This window comes from Brachycentrus maculatus, unplaced genomic scaffold (genome assembly GCF_059751285.1).
Source record: "Brachycentrus maculatus isolate JH-2025_06_01 unplaced genomic scaffold, ASM5975128v1 h1tg000240l, whole genome shotgun sequence".
In the NCBI taxonomy this organism is placed as follows: Eukaryota; Metazoa; Arthropoda; class Insecta; order Trichoptera; family Brachycentridae; genus Brachycentrus; species Brachycentrus maculatus.
In genome coordinates this window covers 1,458,522-1,482,220 of record NW_028280991.1, presented here as the reverse complement: position 1 = coordinate 1,482,220, position 23,699 = coordinate 1,458,522, and the positions used below count along the sequence as shown (strand labels likewise).

General features: G+C 30.4%; 1 protein-coding gene across 2 annotated transcripts in view; it reads right to left on the bottom strand.

Annotated features, from left to right (window-relative positions):
• The window catches only part of LOC148306481 (protein Wnt-10a-like), a 78,758-nt gene that overhangs the window by 14,202 nt on the left and 40,857 nt on the right, over nucleotides 1-23,699 (bottom strand). For both annotated transcript variants that reach the window (XM_088264926.1, XM_088264925.1), the window contains exon 2: nucleotides 15,905-16,116. In XM_088264926.1, the coding sequence (XP_088121052.1) occupies nucleotides 15,905-16,016 (112 nt within the window). In that variant the 5' untranslated portion in view covers nucleotides 16,017-16,116. The remainder of the gene's footprint in view (nucleotides 1-15,904; nucleotides 16,117-23,699) is intronic.

Below are 23,699 nucleotides of genomic sequence, written 5' to 3'. Positions count from 1 at the left end.
AGCATTTACGACCAGCTCAATATTTAATGTTGTAATCTGTAAATTATATCTGGTTCCACATTTATACTGAAAGTTTGACATGTTATGAGAAATGCAAAGTGCACCACGTTTCAGTTTATGGAATGTTCGTGCAAGTATGAGAATATTTTTTGTTTGTAAAAGTATAACTTCTTTATTGTTCGGAGTACCATCTTGGCTGACAACGCCGGAGGTAGTGCAATCAAAAGGCATAACTCCACGCGACAATTTCTGATAAAATCGATAACGCAACGATTTCTCAATTGACAAATTCATAATTTACAATTCGATATGTCCGCCGCGATTTATCGATCTCGTCGGATTTGATCGATTGCCGGATGATTTGATCGATTGAGGGTCGATTCGGAGGCAGCTCCTAAACGGACAGTGAAAACAAAAAGTTGGAGATTGGAAGAATCTGATCGCAGTACCGAATTCCCGATCATGCGCCGATTACAAATGCACCGAATAAATGTTGAGGAAAGCGCGCTTTCAGATAGGGCGACCATTTTTAGATTTACGGTGGTAACGAGAAAAAACACAAGTATCAAAAGCTACGCGAGAGATATTTAAAATCAATATCTGTAAAAAAAAATATATAAAAAAAAATCACTATTGTAAATTAATTCCATTCCAGACCAATCAAAAGGACGTCAAACAAATTGAATCGCTTAACAATCCATTTTTGCCTCTGTTGTGCTGTGGTTCAAACGTTGTATTATCAACCGAGAGAGCCTATGTAGGTTCGATACCAGGTGTGGTCATTTTGTTAAAAAATATTTCGCTCTGTTTTCGTACATTTTATATGTCACCCTCGACTAGTACCTATAATGCGAAATTGATGACCTTGTCTTTTTGTATCTTACATTAAAAATAATGCTGCGTTATTTGATGTAATGTACAATTGAATGCGTATCAAGAACATCGAAAAAAATAAACTTGCCTGCGTGGGTATAAAACATATACTCAATAAATGTACAACTGTTTAAATGTTTTCGATTGTATTTTTGTAATGACTCTCACGATTTGAAATATTATCAGGCTAAAGCCTACTATGCTTACGATGTTACAAGTATGTTTATGAGTAAAAAAATAATAAAACCATCAAATGTGGGTCACCCTATAAAAGCATATGAAACCGTTGACAAAGTTTATAATGTAAATTACAGGACAATTGAATGCGACGGAGTTTTTCCTATCCCGAGAATGTGGTACGAGTGACAGGTCCTAAATTCTTGTTTACACGGAAACTTTTTCTCTCGGTATTATGTGTGTGAATCTGTTAAAACAATCTTTAAAAATATCAGACTGAGAGATAGACATAAATAATTTTTCAAGCCTAGAATATTCTATTTCCAACTTTCTAACAAAAAAATATTATAAATATGATAGGTTTTTACGCATGGGAACATAAAAATCTGAATGACTAAACTTTCTAAATTTTCATGGACATTAAAAGGTTATTTTTCATAATAATATTATACCAGTATATCTAATATATAAATAATATATATATTTATATATGTATATATATATATAAATATATATATATATATATATATATATATATATATATATATATATATATATATATATATATATATATATATATATATATATATATATATATATATATATATATATATATATATTTATATTTATATATATAAATATATATATATATATATATATATATATATATATATATATATATATATATATATATATATATATATATATATATATATATATATATAAGTACTTCTTTACGACGCGACGTTTTGAATTGTAGTGTTGTATTCATCAGATGTGCTGATGTATGTGAAAGAAAATATTATTAGACACGACATAATAAGCGAGAAAAACACTGTCAGTAATGTTTTAAGTTTCACAAATTAAAAAAAATATATATAAGTATAATTCTTATTTTCCCCCAACTAAAGTTAATTGGTTACATTTTTATCAACGCTTTTAGTTTTTCAAATTGTAAAAATGTAAATGTTCGTATATTTTTACTGAAATGGTTTTTTTAATGGATTTTGAGATTTTTTTAAATATTTCATCAATTAAATTAAATACTCCACGTTTCCCGTACTTATTGTGTTATAAAAGGTATTTTATGTTTATTATGTTTATTTTACTTGTATTATGAACAAGCAATTCAACCTTTTAACATTCTTACATATGAAATAGTTTTAGTTATGAATCTAGTTGATTTAAACATTATGTAACACATACACATACGCAAATAGCAGTAGCGTGCACTGAATTTTAATCAGAGTACAACGTATTAGTTTATATTAAAAAAATCATTACCCAACTTCATTCCAGCATCTATAAGCGTATTATGTTGCTAAAAATAACTTAAAAGAAAATTTTGATTTTATTTAATAAAACGTATTTTAAAATTTTTACTTTAATTTTTTATTTGAAATATGTGTTATTTTTTTAGTTTCACGAATATTTTTTTCATTACCACAATTTTCATATTCTCCTATTAAACTGAGATAAACAATGCTCACATATGTGCATACGAGTATATAGTATGTCCGTCTCTGGTTTATATGCAGTACATTGTGATATTTTTAAAAAAGAAATTATTTTATGAATTAAAAATAATTATAAATAAAAAGTAGAAAAGATATTATTTACAATTCGATTGTACGATCTATCATACTTTGTGCCCTATATATGAAGTAATAAAGTCGTTAATATAAAGATAAATACGTTTGTATCAATTAAGGACACACACATTGCTGTTAACATAATGAAATCCTGCGTTGCTTTAAGAGGTCGGTCAATTACTCAATTCATCCTATACGTCAAAATAAACATACACCGGAGCAGGTTTATCACCAACGAGATCGAACCAGTTAAACGATTTTGTGTTACAAGACGCGCATACTAAGGGTCCTTAGCGAGAAGAGGCACGCGAGAATTTGGCTTTCAATTATTCATTTTTGGGCGCCAACTTTTTATATTGCGCACGATTTGGAGCACTTTAAACTACCATTAAAAATAAATTCACATCGCAATGGGCGATGTTAAGATTACGAATTATCCTTTGAGTTTGGTTTTGTTTTGTACCACATGAAAATGGATGGATTCGTGTAACTGTAACGAAACTTTACTTTTTAGGATACTGACTTTTAGAAAGTGTTTCTCATCATAGTAAAATTGATGTTAATATTCTAAATAAATAAATAGTATGTCTATTTCATTACTTTTTTTACATAAAGAAAACCCGCTGAAACTAATCTCTGTTATTTTCTGGAATGTTTTTTGCAGATACTTTGTGTCGCATTTTATAAATTTTGTAAAATAAAATAAAATTGTTTTTAACCACTTTTTTACTGGTACATTTTTTCTCCAATCGGTTTCGACAACAACCTTGTCATCATCAGGGTACTAATTCTTAAACATTGAAATATTTATAGCTAGGTGAGTGGACGGGTCTAAGGAATGGGTAATTATGTTAGGTTGAAGAAAAAATGTACCAATAAAAAAGTGGTTAAAAACAAAGTTGTTTTATTTAATAAAGTTAATCTCTGATATGTTACGCGTCTTCCAATTGTCATTGTGCCATACATTTTTCGGAACTTTTACCATGAGTATCGCGTGTGTTTGACATTTTAAAATGTATTTTTTTGTATATTTAAAATAAGTCAAGAATCTCAAATATTAAACAGATAACAATTTTTTTTCATTTATAACAAAAACTTGAACGAACTAAAGCAGAAATTATTATTATTATTATTATTATTACAGAGTTCATTATTATTACTGTTATTGGAATTTCGTAAAGCGTTGTGAAACTGGTTGATATTTTTATTATTATATGGATGTATGCTAAAATTGGTGTATAGAATTTTATGGAAGATAATATTGTTCCACTTTTCGATATTTTCACCCGAAAATTCCTGAAAAATACTGCTTAATAAAAATATCCGCCTCCATAGTGTAATGGTCAGCATGCTCGACTACCGTTCTGGAGGTCCCGGGTTCGATTCCCAGGGGGGTCAAATAAATATAAGTGATTTTTTCACTGTTATATTTATTCAATATTACCCTGGACTGGTACCTGAAGCGGAGAGCTGATCACCTTTCCTTCATGTGTAAACGATCAAGATAACGCTGCGTTTATATGAAACAGTGCCCTATGCACCATTGAGGTGCGGATAAGGGTTTTATTATTATTATTATTAATAAATATCCGATATTGCATAAGAAGTCGAGTTCATTCTTTACAGAAATATATGTTTTCCAGCTTTCCATGTTATAAATTGGATGATTTCTTATTCATATGGACATAATGGTGGGAAGATGAACGATTTTTTTAAAGGTTTATTACGGATAGAAAATCCATGGTAGCATAGGTAAAAGGTAAATATTGTACAAGGTACATAAAGCATGTTTGTGAATAATCGCATAAAACCGTATGTTTTTAATAAGACGAAATTCAGTAGTTATCTTATATTTAATTTTTATTATAATGAATGTTTAATAAGAGAAGTTTATGATAATTGTAATGTTTACAGTAAGGATTCCCTACATCGAGTTTCTCATCGCGAAACACAACCTCGTCTTGTCCTCTCAGCTGGTGGTCTATAGAACTTTGATCAGAATCAGGGTTGCTCATTACAATTAAATGTATTCTTTTACCAGAATGCTGGTTTTGTTTTTCTAAGTATAAATAATGGAAATATAACATATTATGTATACTTATGCATTTAAATATTTGTTGTCAACTCCTGTTAAAAGGTTTGACCACGTATAACATACATACGTTGTCATCATAAAAATTAATACAATTAAAAGTTCGCCACATTTAGTTTGTCCAAATACTCGTTTAACAAATCTGGGTTAGGTACTCCAATTAGGAAATATTTTTATACTAACACAAAATGATTTGTACACCCTGTAAATATGCAGACTTTTATATTCTTTTTTGTCTATGTTGACTTGTCAAAAGGTAAAATAAAAAGTAAATGTTTAACTTATTTTAAATAAATGGTTTTTACCTAAGTATTTCTAGTTTAAATTAATTTAATTTATTATATCTTCATCGAAATTTCATGTACCGAGGACAAATTTGACAAGATAAATTAATCATATATTTTTAGTTACTAATCTGTTGTCATGCTATCATGGGCAATGACAATATCGGGGACAATGACAGTGTCGGGTTGTGGTCCCGTGGTTAGTGTCGCGGACTCTTAAGTCAGAGTTTCTAATATAAAACATAATACAACTACATATAATGCAACAAGTACTACTGTCATCACAATTTTTCTTGTAGAAGTAGGTAGAGAAGATAAAATGCCACACGTCTGCTCCCGTATATACCTACTTCTGGTTTCCTCGACATTAAAAAATATAGTCATACATGAATCTTAGTCTCGCTTTCAAATTTGCAAAATATGCTTTTTTAATTATTCTATGATTGTCCTTTAATTTAATTTAAAACAAATTTAGAAACAAATCTAACATCTTGAAAATTTTATTCATAGGTCGTCTTTAAATAAGGAAAGGCTTCAAAAAGTATACTCAATAATTTACAATATAATCAAGTGCCAATTTAATTTAAAGGGATATCACGTTACAAATTCGTTCACAAGTTTTTAATTTAAAATAATATATACAACATTATTATTTCAAAAATATATTTCTGACAGCCCTAATTCCACTATTTTGCACTCAACTCTTCATGAATTGATAATGATTTTAATTATTGATCTCTTTTTTATCTCTTCTCTTATTCGTGTGGTAAATGTGTCCACATTCAAAATACAGCTAACGATATCCTCGTTAATATAGTATATTGTGTTCTTTTACAAGAAAAAAAATACCTGAAGAGATTCGTACATATGTACGAGTTCTACATCTTACACCATGTAGTATAAATACGGGTATATAAACTCAAGTAGCCTAGACATTGCTATATTTCTTTCATACATAACCCTCTTTTTTTCTTCCTTCTTTTTCTTCTTCCTCTTTTTTTATCCCATACTCCTGAATTCCGCATTCACCTAAATGAAACGAAAAGGTCTCTATTGCTAAATAAAAAATTTCTCAGACCAACCACATATGCTGCTGTGAACTCAAACACGAAGTGTCATGAGATTTATGTTATATGTATATATGTTTATATGTATATCTGAGTTCCTAATATTTGGGTAGTGTCTTTGTCAATCACGTGTAGAATGGTGAATGTTACACGTGTGTAAAGAGATCACTTGATAGATCGTAAGCCTTGTAAATACCCAGGTTTCCATATTCTTCATCTGTATTGAGATATCTAAATTTTTTTTTGTGATAAATTATTGTAGGTACTGATAATTTCTGCGATACATATTTATTATTTTGACATTTTCTGAGGCTTTTTTAATTTACAGACCGTAAACAAATTTCCGTATTTACCGACACGGAAAAAATAAACACTAAAGTGAAAATCGCACACTTCGCGTCGAATAATATTGACAAAGTTTAGTGTTCACGCTTGTTTACTGTGAACACAAATAAATCCTTAACACCGCCATAAATTAATGAGCAGTTTAAGTTTAAAAGGTCCGATTAAGTTTTTCCTCCCGAGTTTATGGGACATGTTGCCAGTACCCTGGCGTCTGTTGGCTGATTTCTTGTCAGCGTTAATTCTTATGTTAAAATGTCAATCACTGCGTATAAAAATCGACGGCATTGATAAAAAGTGCCTGTGATCATTGTATCATTGTTGGAGCAAGCATCGTGTACAGTTTTAATTTATTGATTTGTTCCAAATACTGAGAAATCAACGGTTCCAATATGAAAATGTGATTCGCGGGGGCATCGAACAAAAAGCTCGTTTTGCGAGTTGGTGTGAAATGATCGTGGTATTGTCTAACTGTTTCAGATAACAGTAAAGTGAGTCGGGTTTTCTATTCGTGAAAGAAATCTAATTTGCACCTGGAGATTTTCTTCAACTCATATGTAGTTTATACACACTAGTGGTCATTTTTGATTTTACATTTTATATTTTTTGTAATATTAGATAAGTGGTAAGAGCAACAATTAAGTAAACGATCCAAATGGAGTACAATTTTTACGTTTCTTGATATTTTTTAATCTTCAGATATTGACATCTGATCACAGAAGAAGAAATCTGGACATTTGCAATGTCGTCTATATTTTTTTATGTCATATGTTGAGATATCATTAAAAAAATATTATTGTTAATAACTCCTTAGCTGAGCTGAACCCAGAATCTGTAAACCATTAAAAATATTTAGAATTTTTCAATCTGATTTAATTTTATGTAAAAACGCGTGTAATATGTTATAGAGCGATATATGCAAAAACAGAAGAAATGCTTAAATTGTTGAAAGTTCATTTTTCGTCAATTATCGATGACATTATATGAGCAACTGGTCAATTTTTTATGTGGTGTTATGTAAAACGCAAAATGTTTTTTTCAATCAAAACTGTTTTTGCTGATTTCATTCATCCTAGTATTTCAATGCTAGGTGGCCATTTCGAGGATGTAAATTTTTTTAAACTTTAGCACAACAAATAATGATATCGATAAAATAATCATTTTTATTATTTATTGTTACTCATAATTTATCGAATACATCATTCACTATTTGGTTCGCCCTGTTTAATTCAAACGGTAAGATTTAAAATGTAATTACATAATAAACTCAGTATAATGTAAAGGATTGAGGAAGCTCTTGTAGTTAGTTACAGGAAGTATGCATTGCCATGAAAATATTCATGATGGGACCCTCCCACTAGAAAGGTTTCAAATGAAACGAATCGATAAGTACTTAAACAAAGTAGTGATATCGTTAGAAATGCTCGATTCGGAAATAAACGATTACTCTTTTGATTCTCAAATTAACCTAGAAAACTTTCTAAGCCATAAATAGCGGCACTTATGAATGATATTTATGTGCAATTTGTAAGTGAGAATATAAAGGTATTCAAAGATTGGGATTTTTTGTATGGGGATACATAAAAGTGATGAGTATAATGAGATTATCAAGTTAAGGTGGGTGAAGAATACGCGAAAATCTGGAAACATTTAGAAAATGTGTTAATTTCAATTAACTTGCCTGTGTGAGTGAGTTTTTTAAATTAAACTAGGGAGTAAGTCTTATTAAAATTATTATACACCATAAATAAACTAAGATACTCATACATAACTAACTATAAATAAAAGCATAATCCCGATCAAACATTAACCATTAGTGTTGCGAAAGCAAATATATTTCTTAAAATTATTTTATGAAGTAAGTTAATTGAATAAAATCATGGCAACACTTGATGTCTCATACTTCGATCAGTTACATAAAAATGTCGGTAAATACGAAACTTAGTCACTAGTCAGATAAAATAAATGTGGAAAAAATAATAAAGTTGTTGTTTAACTATGTAAAATGCAGTTTCATCGAGAAATCAGTACAAAACTTAAATCTAATGATGTTAAGTACTTTGTATTTAAATTGCTTTGTTTGAAGTTAATATGTTGTATTTAGATACAGTTTTGAACCTCATTTATTCATTTAGATAAGATTATTAAGCTTTATATGTCTATCAAGATCAAGAACACAATAAGCAAAGATTCAACGTTTTGTGCAAAAATTCATAGACAAGCTTGCAAGAGTACTGATTATCTCTAGCGCACATCACACGCAGCAACATCTTCACGCCTTGTGCTACTATCAACATACAAACTTGTGCGCGGAAGATTTCATCTCACTTGCTTCATAATATCTTCTCTTTTCTGTTATCCTGACCTCCTGCGTGGTTTCGCTACGTGATGGTTGTGATCGCTTTATATTTTCTTTGAACCAGGAAGTTCGAAATGGAGTGAAGAGAAGCGGAGATCTTATACGTAGATCAATATTTTTTTAGAAATACGTGGATATTATATATTAGAATTAAACTGTTAGAATCAAATTGCAAAAATAAATTGCATGTTCTCATTTCAATATGATTTAATCCTACCATTTTTTACAAGTAAAAAAAAGTCGAGAAATACAGACTATACAATAAAAAACTAAACAAGACAACTCACTAGCACCGCATAAAAATATATGTTCCCCAGTAATATGTTTTTAAAATGTATAACATATCACTAACAAAAAAAAAAGATAAATCCCTCTCCAAGCATAAGAGTTAGTCTCTTTTTTGGATTGGCTCAGCGCAACTAAAATTATAAGATTGTATTAAGAAGAAATGTATGGAAATTGTGTGAAACATGTAACTTTATTAAATAAATAATTATGTTTTTTTTAAATAAAACGTAAATACAGAATTTCAACAAATATATAAAATGCACTTGAAATATGTACGTAGATGTACTGTTCTGAGATTTATCAACGCATGGTAAAAGTCGAAACCTTGTTTGTATTTTGATTTTAAATTAAGTATATTCTAATAAGTGACTCACTCTCCGTTTGTAAGATTTTTCTAAAAATAATACTCAGGACATTCATTAGTGCTCATTATATATTAACAAATTCTACAAGTCCTTAATAATAAAAAAGTTATTTTTTTTTATATTTTCATTTAAAAAATAAGTAACTTTAAAAAAGCTTAAATTAATTTTTTTTAAATTAATTTCTTGCTGTTTAATATTTTTTAATGTTTTATATTATATTTTTGAATCGGGTAGATTTCCATGAGAAGAAAAGAAGAGTGAAATAGAGTCACGTAGTGCCAATCATCATTGTCGTATAAAAGGTTGTCCTTTCTTGTCAGATTTCTGGATTGTTCTTCCACAAAGCTGTGTGTGCCAACAATAGCGGCCGGTAATCGGGTGTGACGTGTGACGACACCCCCGGAACTTGGTGTGACCAATGGCAAACCTTTACGTGTTGACATCTTGTAATTTAAACTTTTTGGGGTGAAAAATCTACATCAAAATGGACATTGGCTTGATAAAGTATAAAAAAATCGAAATGTAGGGTAAAAAAGGAAATTTCAGTAAAAAAAATCATAATTATGCAATGGAAGAAAATTATTTGACAAAACTATTCATATGTAATTATTGACTCTGTATTGTAGGCAATGATATTTTAAAACATATTACCATACATACAAATAGAGATAGTCTTTGCTTAATGAAAGCTTTTCCTATTCCAACATAGATGGCAATTGTAAACTCACATGTACTGTGTTACGAGTATGTTCAATATATCTTGGTGTTTCATAAATTGTGTAGTGATGGTTGTCAATCATGGGTTATCAATTGGTGAATGTTACTCGTCTGTAAAGTGATCACTTAACCAAACCTATGATGATCTTATGCCTTGTAAATGCCCAGATTCCATACTCTTCGTAATCTATGTTGAGATGTCAAAAATGTATATATTTATATAGATATACATATTATAAACATGATAAAAATTAAGGCCGTCTTTTTAATATTTTTTCTACCTCGTCGAAGGACACACAAAAACTAACAGCTTGATAAATGTAACTTCTTGTATTTCTTCTGTTATTTGTTATAAATCTTTAGAACCTCCCGGTGATTTATTCCATCAGCACATATTTAGTGAATGGCCGTAATGAGAGAAGTAGTGAAGAAAGGGGCGATAATGCCCTGGATCTGGTTTGAGATGCTAACATAGGTAAGGTCCAATCTCCAGGAATGTCACCTGCCAATTAGGCACGCTCCTTCATTCGCTTCGGGAACTTTGGTTCTGGGTCCTTTGGAACCCGAGCCCCTGCTGTGTCAACTTCCTTTGTACGTTTATAGTTTTATTGAAATATTAATTTATTGTTGCCAAGTAATATACAAGGTTTTCATTCATTGAATTTAAAAAAATAATTTTAATTGTTCAGTTCAAGAAATTATTGCATTGTTATTTACTTACTAAAGAAAAATCAAATAATATTTAAAACTAATGTAATTTGTTTCTCAATGTGCGTGTGTTGATTATGGCATCAAAGTTTATTTCCAAATAAAAACAAATCAGTAAATAATTTATTGACTTGCAATCATAGTCGTCATTAATGTTTTTGTTTGTTTTTAATATGTAAGTTATCTTTTAATAATCCCTAAAAAACTCACCACTATCATATTATTTTAACGTGTAACTTTATTTAATATCTTATTATTGTATTGTGTGTGATTATAATTTTAATTTATGATTTTTTATTATAATTTGTATTAGTTATAACTATGTACGATTATGTATAATATGTATGATATGTATTTCGATGTATTCAATAGTTTATCATTGCGGTGTTTAAAAACAATGTAGAATACATTAAAACACGTGTTATATACATATATATATATATAACGTGGTAATATTTTTCTTTGTAAATTGGGTGTAAATAATATGTAAAGTGGGTGTATAATAATAAAAAAGCAATGTGTTGCTTTGTAATTAATGTTTTCAATTAAAGTTTATTCTTAATTTATCTTTATAATATGTTTCTATCTATCTATCTGATTCTGACAGTTCAGAATATTATATTTTTTTCTATCGGAAGTCTTTTGTTTTATTCTGTGCGACGCATGCGACATCTGGTGGTAGAACTGTTTTATGTAGGTACTATTTGTAAGTACTTAATGAAATGTATAGGTAGGTACCTAGGTATTTTATTACATATAAATATATATATATATATATATATATATATATATATATATATATATATATATATATATATATATATATATATATTTTTATAAATATATATATATTTTTAACATTGTACAAAATCATGATAAGATAACATGCTACTAAACGTATCGCTACACGAATCACAAAGTACAGCTCACGAGTGGTATCGATACATCATAAATTACAAGCCACAAATCGTCCACTTAAAATCTATGAATCTACTATTTTCTTTACAATCCTTTGAAAGATTTATCCCGCGTACAGGTAGCGTATCATAATAAAACAAACATAAACACACAGTCCCATCTCGGAGAGGATCCATCATTTTTAGGATGTGTTAACAACCCTTACAGACAGGAGGACGTATCTCCGGAGGGTCGTAAACTGAGATATTCTTGTCACAGTCGTAAACCTCACAGGTGGTATTTAAATGCCCTTCTGGTACATTTATCCATCATGAAGATAGATTTGTCAGAAAATGCTTTATGTGCCGAAGTTGCTTTTGAAATGGGCCACTTAATAAGTATCCTTTTACATTTTTTATGGTTTTGAATAAAACTACTACTTTCCATTCATTTTTAATTTTTATGTGAGAAGTTTTGAAATTCTTAAAAAAGATACGAATATGAAAAATACAACGAATAGAATTAAAGTGTAGTGGAACTATTAAGTAAGTGATTATGAGATATAAAGAAAAATCAATTATTAATGCTGAATTTAAGTTAATATTTTATGCTCATAAAAATATTTTTATAGCATTACTTTTGTTTTTAATTAATAAATTTTACTTAGTAAATACCACTATTTATTACAATCTACTAAATCAATTAATCAAAGCATTACGTTGAATTTGAGAGAAGTTGAAATTAAAAATATTGAGTTTAATATGTTTTAACAGAATGCATGATACTAAAATATGATGAATTTTTCAATATATATATAAATATATATATATATATATATATATATATATATATATATAAACATATATTTATTTATATATATATATATATATATATATATATATATATATATATATATATATATATATATATATATATATATATATAGTGTATATACATATGTGTGTGTGTGTACCTATGTATGTCGGTTGTTCTCAATGAACAAATGTTTAATCGAAACACTATGAATATATTGATTTACATGATTCACAAATAATACAATCCAAAGGTTCCAATTCCACCTTCATTCAGCGTTGAATATTTTAAATACTTGACCGATTCAAGAACAATAAATGAGAACAACAAAAAAAACCTTAAAGACCGTGTAAAAAGACTATCCCGCCTTTGTCCGGTCTGTTGGGACCTCTCCAAGGGTCCCGAGAAAATTTTGATTGTTATATGTGTTATTTTCCAAACTAATTCTTAACACGGGGGAGTGGAATATGTGTTGTTAGATGCAGATTGGACCCACAGCGAAGAGTGTGAAATCGGGGGATAAAGGAATGGATGAAGATGAGAGACACCTGGGAGAAAAGAATGTGCCGGGACCCGTAAATTTACACGTCAACAGCTGCTGAGAGGATTTGGAGCCCGATCCACGTGTAGGTGGCATCGTAAGGAGACCACAGGGAGAAAAGGAAGTCATAAAGACCTTTCTTTCAAGTGTTGAATGAGCTGTTGAAGCCTTAACCTACCTAATAATGTCGTATCTACAATAGAATCTTTTCACCGATAACAAATGTTGACTTTAACACCTCCATGTATTATTATTTATAAGAATTAAATAATAAATTAGAGTACTTTATTACTGAAACATTGTTCAAGATTCTTTTCAGTATTTTTATAAAAGGTGGAAAGGTGGAGGTGGTAGTTTATTTGCCAAGTAACGAATCCAATATTACGTTTTTATCGCTACTATAGCAAAATATCTTTAAAAATATTTATTATTTATTATTCCATAGCGGTTAGAAATCGCTTTCATTAAAATTATTCCATTCAACGTCGAATTAAATACTGTAAATTTGTAAGTTCATTTTAAACTTTAGATAAGAAGATTTATATACAATATGAAGACAATATTTTGATTTCAAAATCTCTTAAACATTCACGGGGATGGTTTAAAAAAGCCTTATTATTTAAAACAACTAAAGAAGTAAATGAACTCTCTATCAAATACGGTTGTAAATTATAATTTCATAATAAGTTACATATTAACTTCAAATTTATTTTAACTATCTGTATTGATTCCTTACAACTAATGTAAGGTGCATTGAAAGAATTATTTGTAAGAATTTTTTAAAGGGTTATTTGCTCAGAAAGTTAGCCTATTTTGGAGAAATCAAAAAAATGATTAACATTGTTTACCAAAATTTATGTATCTTAGAAGATTTTCTAAAAAATAAGAAATAAAACGCGTATTATTAATTTTTTTTTAAGAAAACGCGTTTTATTTTTTTCATGACGTTTTCTTTTTAATTCACAAAACCATCGATTAAGGACATTTCAGCACATCTACGTATGGACATTTGTGGAACTATATACTTGGAGTTTAAAAGGTTGCCATGCTATAATATACATGTATTGAATCGGTAATATTTCCTAGAATCTGGCTTTTTTCTCGCCTTTAAATAATTAATGTGGATTCCTACTACGCCGGGCCAGCGGAACAGATTAGTGATTAATATGCTCGCATACTCCCAAACAATACAAGGACAATGAGCAGATGGTGACAGGATGCGGAGAGTGATTTTTGAAATACGTTTTTCATTTCGTCCTTTGTGTGCAGGATTCTAATATATTGGGCGTAAATTTCCTCGAATGGGTGCTGAATTCTTAAATGATGCAGCGATTTTAAGAAGGGTTTTAGGCAGAGTGCTAGGGTGATCTTTCTTACACTGTACCTACTCAACGAATTATTAATAGTTTTATCGCTATAAGGTCAATAATTTGAACTTAAAAAGGTATGGTTTGCTTTTTAAAATAAATTCCAGTAATTGATATTAGTAATGTAAGTAAATAACCACTCACCAACTACTTCTGTCTACCGGTTTCGAGACGTACCCGTCTCTTCGTCAGGACATACACTACAATTTAACAATCATGCGAACAACACTACACCACACCCACTTAGTACTATTCACATACACTATCACTACACATGCAAAACATGCAGAGCGAGTTGTTAGTCCCACCATTTATTATTATTTAGTTTATTATTTAGTTTCCCAAAAGCATGGTGGGACTAACAACTCGCTCTGCATGTTTTGCATATGTAGTGATAGTGTATGTGAATAGTACTAAGTGGGTGTGGTGTAGTGTTGTTCGCATGATTGTTAAATTGTAGTGTATGTCCTGACGAAGAGACGGGTACGTCTCGAAACCGGTAGACAGAAGTAGTCGGTGAATGGTTATTTACTAACATTACTAATATCAATTAAAATGTTTGACCACAAAGTAAATGCTTTGAATATAAATAAATTCCAGTAGTTTGTATGTTTTTACAATTGTAATATTGACATGAGATAAAATAGTAATGTTATTTTTATACTTAAGTAAGAGCATTGTTTGTGCCCTGTTATTTTAAAGGCTGAAACCTTGACCGGTGTTATAAGTCTATTTTGGTTGGATGAGAGATTTTGCTGTTTATCAATAAACTCGACAATCTAGATTTGTTCTATACCAGAAGTTTAATAATAAAAATGCATTCAATCACAGTTTCACTCTATAATTTGCGGATTGGGATAAGTAAGGTATTGCACTGTATGCAATATATTGCATTATTGGTTATGGATCGATTAAGTTAGATTTGGTTTGTCGACCTACATACGTGACTACCATGCTGGAGGTCTTTGGTTCGATTCCTAGGAGAGTGAAAACAAATATAAGTGATTTTTGATTTGATATTATCATGGACTGATTGATATCTGAAGCGCAGGATTGATCTATTTTCTTTCATGTACTTTACGGTCAAAATAAAATTGTTTCTAAATAATGCTACCTCTTATGGACCGTTGAATGCGGATGAGGGTTATTAGGTTAGTTTAGGTTAGGTCTGCACGTTGTCGTGTGAGGTTAGGTTAGGTGAATTTTCTTTATGATACATAGGTGCATAGTTCAGATTGAGAAAGGTTACCTTTATGCACTATGTGTACGGCGTGCAAGTTAGGACAGGTTAGGTCGAGTTACCTCTCTAAATGAAGAGCGCGGCATGCGAGTTAGGACAGGTTAGGTCGGGTTACCTCCCTGCTAGTTGGAATAGGTTAGGATGGGTGCGCATGCGAGTTGGGATGGGTTAGGTCAGGCTACCTCTCTGCATGATGGGCGCCGCGTGCGGGTTGGCCGCCCTGGACTGCAGTGAGGCGCAGTCCCAGCGGTGGCGCCGCAGCTGGTGGTGGCACTCGGCCGTGGCGGCGCGCATGCCGCCCAGCGCCGAGGCGGAGGCGGCGGCGGCGCGCGCGCACACGCGCCGCTGGGCGCGCGCCAGCCCGCCCACCGCTAGGCAGCTCGTTGGACCAGACCTGAAACGTAACACAACATTCATTAGTGGAACTTTCAGTCATTACCTTACTCTATAAATCCCATGTGATCCATAAGGGAGTGGAATATATCAGCAGCGTACATCTATCAAAAGCTAGCACGAGTACCTATTGTACATACGCAGTCCCGGGTGACTTTGCTATTCTGCATAGTTTTATTCAATACATTATTTTTATTTTCCTTATTTGATAACATTTTTTTCCGTATTGCAGTAATATCCTCCACCCTTAGTTTCCTTAAGTACTCACATCATCTGCATCGCATCAAACATACTATATTCCATTAGATTTATGTTTTGTACTGACATTTCTTGGTAGAACTGCATTATTTTTTTTCTTTTTTCCACGTATATTGTGGAAGTTAAGAATATATATGCTGAAAATTAAGCTTGAAAATAGTTATGTTATTCATCATATTTAACTTCTATATCGATCAATCTGGAGCAAAGGTCTGATCACCCTGACCTTTTACAATCACGATAGACATAACACCGAGTCTATTTGACACGGGTGCCCTATGCACCATTTGACGTAGAAAGGGGAGTGGAACTTTGTAAAAAAAAAAAATTCAGATTAAAAAGTATTCAAAAGTAAGTACAGGTGCACTACCCAGAATGTGATTACCGTTTCTATGGTATCTTATACACCATTTGTAGGTAGGGGTAAAAATTAGTTCAAATCATTAATACACATTTAAAAAGTATGTGAAGCATATTAACCTATTTTTGGCCAACGGTTTTGATCGCTTGAACAAATGTTTCCTACGAAAATTTTGTTTTAAGTTTGAAATTGAACGATTTTATGTCAGTAGTTGACACATGGAAATCGCAGATTAATTTTCTACATAAAAAGCAACCTTCCGCTATAATTCATCAACAATAACAGACATTGGATATTGTATTACAAAGTGACTCAATCAAATTCGCATCCTGTCTACACAGTAACGAATCGTTAAATATACATACGTCTCAAATACTGGTTCACATAACCACAAGTCATGTTTGAACAGAAAAAATATACGACAAATTGTTAAGACGCGAGTCTTGGTCAATCTAGAAATAAATACCATTACCATTTCATAATTAAAAACTAACTAACTAACCATCACGCTGCTTCCCTACAGATGTAGGCATAGTAGAGAGTTGCAAGGAGAAGAGAGTTTGTAGGGCACGGGAGAACATTTTTATCCACTTGTGGGTATATGTTATTTTCTTTAAATTCAGTATTTTTTTTACAAAATCAATGCCAAGTTAGAATAGCATTAATATTACATTAAAATAACATTCATGTAACTTTAAAATAATGAAGGCATTCAAAGGTAAATAAATATGTGTGTATTTATTTTGCCTTAAATAAAGAATTGATTTATTATTCATTGATACAGTATGGAATAATACGATAATTAAAATATAAAAATAAAACATTCGTTTAATACAACTTTTTGAGTTTATTAATTTTAGCACGGCTAGTTTCAAAAACTACAGATGCTCATCAACAGATGAAATAAAAAATACCAAAAAGTTTATTTTTTCACCTGATGATGAGAAAAATTATATTTCTCAAAACTAGAGGTATTTACATTAATAAAGTCAAAAACTGAATTGATTTATCATGAAGGTTTTACGTACTAAGGGAAAACTTAGTACATTTTAATTTGTATAATTACATAATACTTGGACTTCTGTACGATCATTTAGAACTCTCAAATTTGGCTAAAATGTTTTTTTTATTAGTAGATACGCCATCATAATATGAAATAGGCATGAATTTTACGATTTTATTCATTTTCTCTGTTTAAGTATGCGCTACTAGGTGAATACGAATTTACATACATGTCAGCGGTTCAAGTGATAAAGACTTGGCTCTTAACGTCAAGACATTAATTTATTTCTTTATCAAACGGGTTTCTTTTTCGGACTAATTTATTAAGCGTTCCTCGGGGGCTATTGGATATTTAATTTGATTATTTGTGGTGATTGAAATGGTCAATCGAGTAATGAAGCACTATCACATCAACTCGAGTGCAACTCTTTAATTTAATAGTAAACAATTTATAACTTGGCTCCCATGACACCTCTTCAACGATAACCAACTAGTGCTGATATACAGGATGGAAAAATAAAATATGGTACAAGTAAAAGCTAAAATTAAATAATAACTACCTATCACGTAAATCAGAAATGATGAAGTAACAAGTCTACCGAAAAAAACCCAAAAGAATGCCGAATACAAAGTTTTTATCTCATACGTAGCTGTTAAATTAATACATAGACTGGCGTCATAAACAAAATGTACTTGAATTAGAGGTTACATATTTGGGTCCCCTTCATAATATTCACTTTCTCAACGCACACACTTATCCCAACGGTGTTTCCACTTTTGGAAACAGTCCTGGAACACTTCTTTTGTGATGTCTTTTAGCTCCTTCGTCGCATTTACCTTAATCTCGGGAATCGAATCGAATATTCTTCTTTCATTAATTGATTCGGCAGTCACTTTGTGGTAAAATCTATCCATTTTTAATTCATGTTTTACTTAGTATGGTGTTTGAAAATGATGCGGAATGCATCGAAACACGTGTCACAGTAGATTTTAAGAAATAGTGGTATTTACTAAGTAAAACATTAATTAAAAACAAATATTCTTCCTTTAAGAATTTGGGAAAAAATCAGAAACAGCTAGATGTAACTACTAAATAAAGTACATTTTGTTTTATGGCGTTAGTCTACGTGGATTGAACAGGCCTGGTATTTATTTTAGTGTTGAGATGATATATGATATATTTGAATTTTCCAGACACTTTTTCATCAAAAGGAAAAGTTTGGGACCTGTAATTTGTCCAAAAACTTTGCACAACGTGGATCAAAGTATGTCAAAAGTCTGGTGATAATTAGCATTAAATGAAAAAGCAATAAAACTTTGGATTAATGTTTTAGTTCTTTTGTAGATGAGAGGATTTCTCACCTACCATGAATTTTGATAAATTAAAACAAGGATTATACAAAAAAAATATTAAATAAATTAATTTTAAAAAAATAATGAAGAGTACAAATTAACGCCGTTACTATTTTAATAAATTCATTAAATTCATTCATACATCATTAAAAAGAATTCTTAAACCATTTTTTTACATATTTATTTTTACACATTCTGTATATATGTACGGTGTAAATGAGAGAATTATTCACATGTTCTTCCCATGTAGACAATTTTTCATTGTAATTGCGTCGATAGTTTGGAGACATTATAATATGGCATTATGGGAAAGTTAAGAGACGAATTAATTGGTACGATTTTTCAATTTGATACTCACACTGTCTATATTTGGGCATGATAGGCAAGGTTACATAAAAATAGAACATAAATTAATACCAATATTTCTTGTTTTCATGACGCATGACAGATAGATTTATAACCATTCGTACTTTATATTTTAAATGCAAATAAGGAACTAAAATACATAGCATTTTTTTAAGACAAAGTTTTTTTACTGAAAAGATAATATTTTTGTCAGCTATCTAATAGGTAATAATTTTGTAAGGTTTTAGATGATTTTTTTCGTTGGATTATGCATCGGAAAGATAATGTATCAGGTTCGATTCCTAGAGGGGTAAAAAAAATATAAGTGATTTTTTACATTCACATCAGAACGGTACCTTAAAGGTAGTACTAACCACATTTACTTCGTATAATTAATAATGCGCCAAATTGATCTACATTAGCATTTAACAGTCAGAAGAATAAAAATGATTAAATATGTGATATTATTCACTAATAATTTTCTTAAATTAAGTTCCTATCCATCATAATAATTGTTTTATTTTCTTTGTACAAATATAAATGTATCTTAAGGTAATTTTTCAATTTTTTTAAAAGTATTTAAACGCCTAGAATGTTTTTTAAGTAGATATAAAAAATCTATAAATTAACCCTTTCTAAGATTTATAATACAAATGACTAAGAAAATATATGTGGCAAATGTGAGAGGGAAAACAGGACGAGAACGACCGAAAAAGACTTAGCACGATCAGATCAATCAGATCAATCAGAAACCTAAAATCTGGCGGTGTCAAAAGTCTACGTAATTGGAGGGCATGTATGACTAGATGTATGGATGTAAAGGAGGCGAGGAGTGTATGTCAGGACAGAAGAGTCTAGCGTTTCATCCTTTCTGCCTACCCCTGCGGGGTACGGCGTGATGGTAGTAGTAGTAGTAGTAGTAGTAGTAATAATTTTATTTTGGTTCTGTTCTTTCCTGATCTAACCTTTTGTACTTAATATACCCCGCATTTTTGTTTAATGTACGTAAATTGTGATAGATTATTAAAAGTAAGTATATAGATTTTTATCTTTTCAGTATAAACCCAAACCCGTTTCCGCGTAATAAACAAACCAAGTCAGAATCGAATCAGTAGCAATTTGTCGCACCTAATTTTGTCCGTGTTGAGAGCCTTGTGAGAAATGGACACACGTTATACGGAACCCCGTATCTCATTAGCGACTCGACTCTTAACTTATCGGACCAAACGGTGGAGTCATTTACTTAAATGTATCAAGTCATCATTATAAGTACATCATAAACAAACCAAAACCACACTTGATGAGTATTTCCCATTATTTGGAAATGTAGGATTGAGCCAACACAAAAATTTAACTATACATTTTGATTCTTACAAAGCAAAGTAATTTTCACTGAAAAAATAAATTACAATAGATGCTATATTAATTATGTAATATGAAGTCTTGTATTGACTGTTTTTTTTTTATTAATATTCAATCCATAAGTATAAACTTGCATTTTGTAAATGTAATGATAATCGACAAATACTTGATTTATACGGATTCATCAGATTATTTTAAATGATGTCATAATTTCTTGGAATTAATCATTTTAGTGGTGGGAAGATTTATGATTGAAAATACACACACACACACACACATACATATAACTATATATATATTTATATATATATATATATATATATATATATATATATATATATATATGTATATATATATATATATATATATATATATATATATATATATATATATATATATATATAAATATATATAAATATAAATATATATATATAAATATATATATATATATATATATATATATATATATATATATATATATATATATATATATATATATATATATATATATATATATATACATATATATATATACATATATATGAATATATAAAAATACTATGGCTCAGCATAATATTTTTTGTAGGCGCTAAAATATTTTATTGTCGGTTAAACTTTTAAAATTAAGTCTACCTATTTTTAGTATTTTTGACAATAATAAGTATGTTAACAAATAAACAATAAACCGAAAAGTTTGTCTATTCTACAATAATGTTCTTTTTTACATTCACAGTTCGTTAAATTACCTTTAAAATCCATATTATCGAATTAAGATGTACTAATACATACTATCAATGTATATTATTTTTTTAGGAAAATTATTGGATAACTGAAAAAAACTTTCAGGGCATTTAAGTTTTCAAAAAATATTTCTGTGATCTATTTTTGTTTATTATTATTATTTTTGCTGTAAATTCTTAGACTTAATAATTTTTGAGACCACTATGATAAAAATGGATTTTTTTCTTTGATCCTGACTCAACATACTTTATATTGTATGTTTGGCTGTTTGGCTCATATGCTTATCCTCGATTCACGTCACAACTGGTCACAGTTTTTGCTGCGAGGTGTCCGTACCCTATTAATTAGCAATCATTATAAAGGTTTGATGACGTAAACAGGGTGTGACACCAAGTAAGGCCAGTACGTGCATCATATTTCTTGGTACCTACCCACAATTCCAGCCATGTTGTAAGTGTAAGGCAATCGGAGGACAAATAAAGGAGTTTCAGTCGTTTAGGATTTGGGTATTTATTATGTCAACAATGACAAAGTGAAACGATAACGTAAGGTTTATTATTATCGACAGATAATGAAAGAATGCATGAGTGTCGCCGACATGCAAGAAATATAAGGTATTATTACTAAAAACTCTTTATCCTATTTAAAGTAGTGTATGTACTCGTATTATCACTTTCCACTTATTATATGTTAGTTCTACGAATAGGTGCATACAAGCACATCAAATCATATTGTAAATTAAAGATTCTCCATGATTGGTCTTTTTATTTGATTTATTTTTCTTATATTTCTCACTTTGTGGGACTCTCTGCCAAACAATTTAGACTGCTGTATTCTTTAAAAAGTACAAAACTTTACCAATACCACTAGTCCAGTTTTGGTGTCTTGATTTGATAGCTTTAAGCTTCATTTAGCCAACGTACACATATATTGGACTTTAAAAAAAAAAACTAAACCAAATTTCAAATGAAAAGAAAGTATTTTTTTTCAATATGATTTTAATTGTAATGTGCTAGTTTTTATACATAAAATATATTATATTTATTTTTAAATTTTCCACATTTTCTTTACTCATTTAGAAGGTGCTCATTTATGTAATTGACGTTCGTATGCAATAAATATTTTAAGACAGAACTGAGTAAAACACATTTTACATAAATATGTGACGTTGCTTACTCTCAAGCGAGTCTTTACGCATTTTTTACGTTGAACTCAGAGTGGAATTAAAACCATATATTTTTTAATTAAATTATCTTTCGCAACGATCGCAATAATTGTTTCGCAGGGACATAAAAATAATTGGTCAGTATTTATGAGACGACAGTTTTTATTGAAGAAATCGCGGTGATATTTATAATAATAAGCATAATAGCGGATGTTTTGTGAGCAGGGGTGTAGTCGTAGGGCTGACTTGGTCCACGGACCGTTCCCACGGACTCGAGGCCCGAGAATGCAGAAAGAATGCCGGCCCCGCAATTTGTTTGTCCACGTTCCAACAGTACATGTTTTGTTGTTCCATTCATACGGCTCTCCACTCCTTCCTTTCTGCTTCTATCGAGGAATTGTGTCTTATCGAGTTATAAAAGGCCGTAAAGTGGATTGCAGCCTGCAGGAAAATCGAGCTTATCTCTTGGACAATTTATTCCGTTTCCATTAGAATCAGAGTCTCGGTAAACAAACAGGCGTATTCAGATACGAGTTCCAATTTTACAGACAACCAGCCGTTATTCATGAGAAATAAAGGTGGATCTTTTTGACATCCCAACATAGATGAAGAAAAATATGGAAGTCTAGTTGAGTGATCACTTTAAACACCGTTCCACCCATGATTGAAAGCCACAAAACTCAAATTTTCCGAACTCCTAGATAAATGAGCTCATAACACAGTACAATAGCCATCATTGTTAGATTGAAAAAGCTTTTACATATAATATTTAGCAGAGACCCTTTTGCTTGTATGCAAGGAGTTCCGAAAATTTGAGTAGCGTGGTTGTCAATCACGGGTAGAATGGTGAATGCTGCACGCGTATAAAGTGATCACTCAACCGGCCATAAACAGGTCATAAGCCCTGTAAATAGCCAGATTTTCATTTTCTTCTTCAACCATGTTGAGATGTCGTAAAAATGTAGAAATAACTAAGTGGAGGAAACCCAGATTTGGA